This window comes from Bicyclus anynana, chromosome 19, assembly GCF_947172395.1.
Source record: "Bicyclus anynana chromosome 19, ilBicAnyn1.1, whole genome shotgun sequence".
In the NCBI taxonomy this organism is placed as follows: Eukaryota; Metazoa; Arthropoda; class Insecta; order Lepidoptera; family Nymphalidae; genus Bicyclus; species Bicyclus anynana.
This window is the reverse complement of record NC_069101.1, coordinates 12813327-12821746: the sequence shown is the minus strand read 5'-3', so window position 1 is coordinate 12821746 and position 8420 is coordinate 12813327. Positions and strand designations below refer to the sequence as shown.

At 35.8% G+C, this 8420-nt stretch overlaps 1 protein-coding gene across 5 annotated transcripts in view; it reads right to left on the bottom strand.

Moving 5' to 3' along the window:
- Positions 1 to 140: 140 nt before the first annotated feature.
- The window catches only part of LOC112044621 (atypical protein kinase C), a 263111-nt gene continuing 254831 nt past the window's right edge, over positions 141 to 8420 (bottom strand). For all 5 annotated transcript variants that reach the window (XM_024080513.2, XM_024080514.2, XM_052887256.1 and 2 more), the window contains exons 11-14: positions 8199 to 8366; positions 7608 to 7723; positions 6752 to 6881; positions 141 to 6113 (exon numbers count right to left, since the gene is read on the bottom strand). In XM_024080513.2, the coding sequence (XP_023936281.1) occupies positions 6794 to 6881; positions 7608 to 7723; positions 8199 to 8366 (372 nt within the window). In that variant the 3' untranslated portion in view covers positions 141 to 6113; positions 6752 to 6793. The remainder of the gene's footprint in view (positions 6114 to 6751; positions 6882 to 7607; positions 7724 to 8198; positions 8367 to 8420) is intronic.

Here is an 8420-nt window from a genome sequence, read left to right as displayed (position 1 = left end):
GGGAGTAGAAAAATATGACTCTTATAGACTCAGTAACGTAGTTGTCTACAAAAGCGAGTCTTTAAGAGTTAATTGGTGTGTCGGTTAGACATAAGTAAAAAATATTTAAAACGAAAAAGTAGTAGAAATAAAAAATAATATCAGATTAATCATTCTTTATTTTCAGTTAAGCATAGAATAGTACAGTACCTCAAGTTCCCCAGTCTAATTTGACAATACGTCGTACATCCACGCACCAAGCATTTCACAGAGAACTCTTAACAAGTTTACAATATTATATTGGTGTTTTACAATACGCATACAAATAAAATTAAAATACGACACCTAAATAAAGTTACGACATTTATAAGTGTGTATCGACCTTTATATCGACCAACCTTGCGAACAATCAACTAAATTAAACTTAAATACGACATTTTGTTCACATTAAAGTACATAAATACACATTGATTTGTGAAACTATAAGGCTATGTTCAGATAGCAATATTTTGACGCGCGCTTGTAATGTCGTCAATTACAAGTCATTATCATACACAGCATGCAATAGAATAGATGTTCGCCTATGTTTGTTAATATCTGATATTTAACCTAAATTGATAGGTAATTTAGTCACGTTTTTTTTTTTGAAAAATCTGACGTAAGTAAATGAAGGTAACGAAAGACATAATGGTGTCCTTCGATTTCCAATAACTTTGACAGATACGCGTCGCACAACCAACGCGCGTCAGTTTTCTACCATCTGAACTCGGCCTAAACATAAATCTATTACAATCTTTAATGTCATTTGTCATGCAGTTAGTAATTAACTTTATATTACCTACTATGATGGAAACAATAAGTTTTTTACATAATTGGATCAAAAAATGTACACTACAATGACTAAAATTATTAAAAAAATAATATTCGCATATAGCTTACTCATACATTTTACTTAGCACATTGTGATGTCGCATAGAAAATACAATAATGCAATAATGCATTCAAATACATAGAAAATAAAAAAGAATGCAAGAGTGCATTCAAATACAATGGAATGATTAATAATAATATTACTTAAAAAACTAAACAATTAAATTAATATCTAAAGTATCAAAATACTAATTAAATACTTAAGTTTTAAATAAAGAAATTATACAAAGATTCTACACGCAGGCCTCGACGCAACGCAACCACGCAAAATAAAAACTCAAACTCAACATTGAGATCCGTCAAATTTGACAGATGTCTCATTACAGCAATTTTCACGTCACAGCGTAAAAATGGCCTGATCAAAACATATGAATCGTTTAGCAACAGCAAAATAAGTATACTTTAGTCTAAGAGAGTGTGGACAATTTCAAAGGGGTGTTGAATACAGCGTAGATTTTGTTAAGATCCAAACTGTTCTAAATATATAAAAATCACATTCTTAGTACATATATAAGTATGTTAATTTGAAAATATGTAGTTACATTGTTACAACATTTAGTTTTAAGAGAAATAATAACCAATTAATAAATGATTTGAACTAATAGCTTGTTAATTGTTTAAAGAAATTAACAAAAGTACTTCTTAAAATCATAAACTAGTTATATCAGATTGTTGTGTTAGAAGTTCGGATATATATACTTAGATATTTGTTATGTTGTCCTGCAGTTGCGAATAAAAAATCTTAAATTTACAGATATATCAAACACCCCTTCCAAATCTGAGTCACTCTTTTAGACTGTATTCATAAACATACATTAACATATAATCCTCAATTTGCTTCAAAGTAAAGTGGACCTAATCACTACTGTTTAAAGTCCACTTTACTTTGAAGAAATTTAGGTCACAAATCCTGATCCTTGTTCATAAATAAGGCTGAATGGGTGTAACAACACACAGCGTACAGTAGCGTCCAACACGTCGGTAAATATTATACGATATAATATCGAGCGGAAAGAATCGACGCGCGTGTGAAATATACCTAATATCGGTGCAAAATGTCTAATAGATATTTAGTCTCTACGCACTATTTAGAATAGTTTTGGACGCTCAGCCGCCGCCAATTATCCGATATACAATACAATTAAATATTACCGACAAATTTTGTCACTTTGATGGCCAACTCATGAAATCAATTTAGGGATCATCTGTAGGTTATAATATATTTATTCAGCAGTATAGTAACAAATGATTTTAACTTCAAAACCTTTGTTATATATCTTCAATAATTAATAAATAAATCCCATTTTAATTACACCACCAAAGTGACCCAAATTGTCCGTATTATAAAGTCTTTTTCATCTACATTAACAATAATTTGTTGTATTTATAATTTATCGATCGATGATCGATTTTACAATTTTTTTTTTTGTTATTTCAATATACACGATTTAAATTTGTTTCAGTGCTCAATTATCATTATATATTCTTTATTATTTAAACGTTAATTTTATAAAATTCGTTGGCTACCTAATCGAGTGATTTTTTTTATTAGCTTCGAAAGAAGAAGGGTCTACAATTAGGGAGTGGAATATATTTTACATTATACAAGAGGAATATCCTTTCATAACAGGAAGTTTAACAACGTGATAGCGTATAATACTTATATATTTTACGACCGAATATGGGAATGCCACTTCAAAATTCTACTATGAAGTCTTCGCATTGTGTTTGATTTATGCATTTCAATATTTGGTGGAAAATCTCTTGGAACGCTATTAAAAATAAATTTCAACGTAGTTCCATGCCGCTAAGTACTCTACAATTTACAAATAGCATAAGGATGAAACGTGCCATATAAAAACATTTTTTTAGGAATCCTTTATATTGAATTTATAGTATCCTACTTTGTCAATATTTTTACCTTAATTAGCTTTCGTTCAACTCTTTACAAAATTACTAACCATTTCTCGGTATAACCTTTACCAACATCAAAATAAAATTATTAACAGTTTCCAGTAAACATTTTGCGAATGTACAGTCTATCTATTGTAAACAATAAACGTCTTTGATAAATAAAACAAGTCAAAATCACGTGATAATTTTAGCCTCCTTTTCGCACAATATAATGTCAGAGCGGGAGGCAAATAGTTTCGCCATCTTGGATTACTCTACGAGTATTAACTATACAGTAGATAAGTTAACCATGGTACTAAACACGTTTCATTCATTTTCTATACAAACTCCTTCACGATCCGATCCAATCAAGCTACGCGTCTAGCTTATAACTAGTCTTCTAGGGAAATCTATTCGGTTCACTACGTGCTCCATAGTGGCCCTCTTTCTATATAACAAGTTAAACGTAACCGAGCAATAAAACTAGTGTAGGAAATAGTAGTCTAGAGACGGATATGACATCAGGTGGCGCGACTTGTTTCCGTAAAGAGTGGGGAGTTAGAGAGGGGTACCGATCGGTTGGCGGGAACGACTTGTGATATAAGGCGCTCGTCTTACTGTCGACTTCAGTACACTCGTGACGTTCGAGCCGTCCACATTTTTCTTCTTGTGTAATTCTTTATGGGAAAAGGGGAGTGTTCGTTAACCGTAAAAAAACGAAAAGGACGTCCGAATCCCTACACACAACGTTCTCCACTCTAGGTCATTCTCTTCCATTGTAGGGTCATAATTTGGTTACAGTTTAGTTTGTTAATTAAGTTGTGACAAATATTGTGTGTTCGAGATTAGTTTTTGCTCTTTAACGCTCTTTAACATAGAGACAGATTTTATAAACGCATTAGATCGTCGATCATATACCTACTTTGAAAAGTAACGTTTAGCGAGGCAGGTCCTTATGTAATTAGTCTGAGATCTACCATCACCAAATTGAAACCATCAAAAGCCAAACCGACTTCCAAAAGTGTATCTATAGCTTGGCAACTTCGTTCGTTACACTCTCGATGATCCGTGCGGGCTGGGGGGCGTGTAGCGATAAATGAAAACCCCACGACTGACGCACCTCACTTCCGCGCACGCACGGTTTCACACCACGCAGTTTTCCCCCCGTCGCCCGCATATCATGGGAGTGTCATCAAAGAACTTGCTAGACTATAGCAAAGATGTTTTATGCGCGGTTACGTTTTGAATGTTATACGAAGGAAGGGCGTAGGGCATAATTTTTTCACTACATTTAATTCCTTACGTGCTTTGTTTTGAGCAGTTTCCTGTCTCCAAATATATAACTACTACAATATAATTTATTGCTCGAAAACAATCTTTTCTATATATACCCCCAATATTCGTTAAAATCTTTGTTATAGATTTTCATTCGATTTATTCACCTTAATAGTAGTATATTCGTACCATCAAAAATTTATTATTTAGAGAATTTTTACAGGTTTTTTTTTCATTTATTATAATAATAATTTTCATGAAAGGCATTATTAGCTAATAATAATTTTGCACGTAGTATGATGCGTCGAATTTTAATTCACAATTATATTTTGTCCGCGAATTTTAACATAATTTTATAATACGTTTTGTTAACTTTTAGAATTCTCTTAATTAATTATGGCAGTTGGCACAAAGGCAAAGTTCCTTGGTATTTCGACTGATAATGGAAATTAAACAAAAAATAAATGTTTTTTTTTTAAATATTAATTTATTGTGACGCATCACATATTTAACGATATCAGCTTTCTTTTAGAAAGTGTCTAAATTCTACTCGATAATTCAAAACGTATATATTTATACAATATTCCTTCGTATAGTACATTATATAGTTTTATTATGTACATTAGAAGCGTCGAATCATTAATGATTCTATCATCATATAATATACCTGGAAAATTGATTTTCCAAGTCGAATAATCGTTTTTTAGAAATATATATATAGTTTGAAAATATGCTTTATTTATATACCCACTAAGGTCGAATATAGTTTACAAACGAATATTATTTTCCGTTTTCTGCACTCGTTAGTATTGTAGTTATATAGACGCACGCAAACGACATAGATAGCGAACCAGCCACATCAATTCCACTAATTCCCTCTAGTTTCCATGGAAGATATACCGGATTCCTTTTGTTAATATACATAATTATTAAGCACATGTACATACTACACTTTCAATAAAAATCGTTAATATAAATAATGTAAAAACAAATTAAATATACTATTAGATTGTTACAGCTATATAAATGGATAAAAATGGTCGTTAACTTAAGAAAATGATTATTCTAAAATCGAAATAATAGATTAATTAATAATACTCAATAGAATTGGAATGCAACGAGCTCGTACAAAACTAATCAATGTTAGTAAATGTAAATCAGAATCAATAAAGATATGGGGTCATTCGGAAAATGGGGATAGTCCGAAAAAATATATGTACAATGTACATGTATATAAGTGAATATACACAAATTCTGGAGTATCCTCATTTTCGTAATAACCCCTAAAGCACCCTATACAAATTATTTATAAGCTTTTTTTTAAACAATTTCCATACATTTTGTTTTCGCAACAGTTATTCGAATAATTATCGAAATAAACATTTGACGTAGGTACTTACACATAATTATTTGTAATTTTTTTATTGAATGAATATCAGTGAGTCCACGATACATGACCGGTCTAATTAAATGCAGTGCTAATTTGTACAGCGACTATCGACAATTGTATATACGAGTATATTCGAGCTTGAATATACTTAATATCTATCTACACTTACTAGATATAATAAAATCATTAAGGTAATTTGGAGAAAGTTTTCGTTTTAATGTTATTAAAACGTTTTCGTATTCGTCTATGTTTTAAACCATATTATCTATTGTGCAATTCATTTGCACAATGATTAACATAAAAATTATAACTGAGAAACCAAGAATTTATCAATTATACAGTTTGCACAATACTCATAAGTCATATTGTGCAAAAACAAATAGTAGTCACTAGAGCCAGTGTCGACAGTCGCTGTACATGTACTCGTGTGTGTGTGTAGCGTGTGACGTCACTAGAGCCGGTGTGAGTCGCTGTGTGTAGTTAGGCTACGTGTGTGTGCGGGCTAGTGCGGCTGGGCGCGCGGTGTGCGTCGGCGTCAGTTGAGCGGCAGGCAGAACATGTGCTGCAGCAGCGTGGGCTTGCGCGGCAGCTCCGAGCACACCGAGTCGTAGTCGGAGGACGACGAGTCCGGCGTGTACCCGTATGCCTGCAACAGACGCGATATTATGTCAGAACCGCACGCTTGCCCAATTTCGACAAACATGACACATTGAAACGTGGAGATAGGATTTATTTACGTAGGTTTGAAATCAGGGTATGATTTCTCATATGTATCTCATTCACCAAGCAAAGTGTAGCCATCATAGTCATCATTATTTATTGAATATTAATGCTATATCTTTCATTAATCTATACTAATATACAAAGCTGGAGAGTTTGTTTGTTTGTTTGTTTGGTTGAACGCGCTAATCTCAGGTACTACTGGTCTGATTTGAAAAATTCTTTCTGTGTTAGATAGCCCATTTCTCGAGGAAGGTTATAAGCTATATATTATCCCCGTATTCCTACGGGAACGGGAACCATGCGGGTAAAACCGCGCGGCGTCAGCTAGTATTCAATAAAGACTTAACTTCAAGACTTTATTTTAACCAAATCTTTGGCACGCAAATTCGGCTTCAACTTACCGAGCCGAAATAACTGTAGTTAACCTTCCTACAGTCTATATTATATAGTTAATATGACTAAGCTTCTCTCTAAAATGATATATAACATCAAGTTTATTTGCTATAATTAGTTGGTTTATTATATTATGCTATGCTACAAAGGCACGGTACGCTCGCTCACCTGCGGGTGTAGATGGTGCGAGTGCAGGCGGCAGGCGTGCTGTCACACGCAGTCCTCCAGCGACATCAGCAGCGGGTTCACGTACTCGAAGCCCTCGAACTCCGACTGGTCGATGTCAGCGATCACAGTACTAGAATAGAAAAATAAGAAGATTACATTATTATAAGAACACAGAAACGGTACTATCGATGGTATAAATAACAAATCAGTAGCGCGTTGTACAATGGAAGCAATTCCACAGTGACAGTGGAATCAGTCAATAATAAAACTGCACTTGTCAGTTTGACCTAAAGGCCTCAGCCCGGAAGTTGGAAGATGATAATAAGTGGACCTACCAAGCGACCAAAATGTTTGGGCTGGGATTACCCGCTACCATTGGTCCGCCGAACCAAGATCTCCGCACTTTACCCAGGCAAGGAGACAACATCGAGATCCAGAGCACCGAGAAGAGATGACCCACAGCTGAAGTGAACGGGAATAAGTTCACTCAGTCATTGTCAGGCGTGAGGTGCACGGGCTCGTTGGTGAATTCAGGCAGGAAGAAAGATTTCCCTTGGAAAATAATAGCCTGGGCAGACAAGATCCGGGTGAGGAGGGTAACCTCGAGGTCCATTTCTCCAGGGCACTGAGAAGAGATAGTCCACTGCTAAAGTGAATGGAAATGTTGTGATGACTCACTCATTGTGGGCGTGAGGTCGTCGTCACTCGTCACTCGTCCCTTATTGATGAATTCTGGCGATTTCCCCTGGAAGATCCTCGAGCCTTGAGAGAAAAGATCCGGGTAACCTCGTGGTCCATTTCTCCAGAGCACCGCGAATGACCTATCCTGCTGAAGTGAGGGAATGGGTTGACTCACTCATTGTCGGGCGTGAGATGCACGGGCTCGTCGGTGAACTCCGGCGGGAAGTTGGCCAGGTCGCGCTCGCCCTCCAGCCGCGGCTTGAACGGCGGCACCACCTGCTTCTGCTCCAGCTGGAAATGACAATGTTAAACTTATACTGTTGACTTCTGGAGTATTCTCCTGACTCTTGACTGACTGACTGACAGTTGGCATAACATGCGCACCACGACATCTTAAAGACAAATCGACCAATTTCGGTCAAACCAGATATATCCGGAAATCTGAACGAAACGAAAGAAAGAGCGTTTCGTTCCGATTTCTCCGGTGGGCTTTCATGTTCATCGATGTTTGTTGTTGTTGGAGGACTCGTACAAAACACTTTGCATCTTCATTTTACCATTTATGCTAGGTTTTGGAATACCCTTCCCAAGTCTGTGTTTCCCGATTCTTATAATTTGGATATCTTTTAAACAAGAGTGGGCATCCTCTAAGCAACGCCTCCCATTTTAGACTTTATCACACCATCAGATGAGCTCATTGTGAAACGTGTGCCTATCTTGAATAAACAAAAAACGAGGTTCAAGGTTAGTACACGAAGATATTTACCATCTCCCAGTCGATGCTCTTGAAGAAGGGATGGTTGACGATGTCTAGGAAGCCGTTATCGCTGCAGCCGAGCCGCTCCACCGGGTTCTTGTTGAGGAAGCCCTTCAGCACCGACGCCGCCTTCACCGACAGCGAGCGCGGGATACGGATCGTCTTCTCTAGGATCACCTGCATACACAAATAAAATATAATGGGATTAGGAATTTACTAAATGCGCCAACA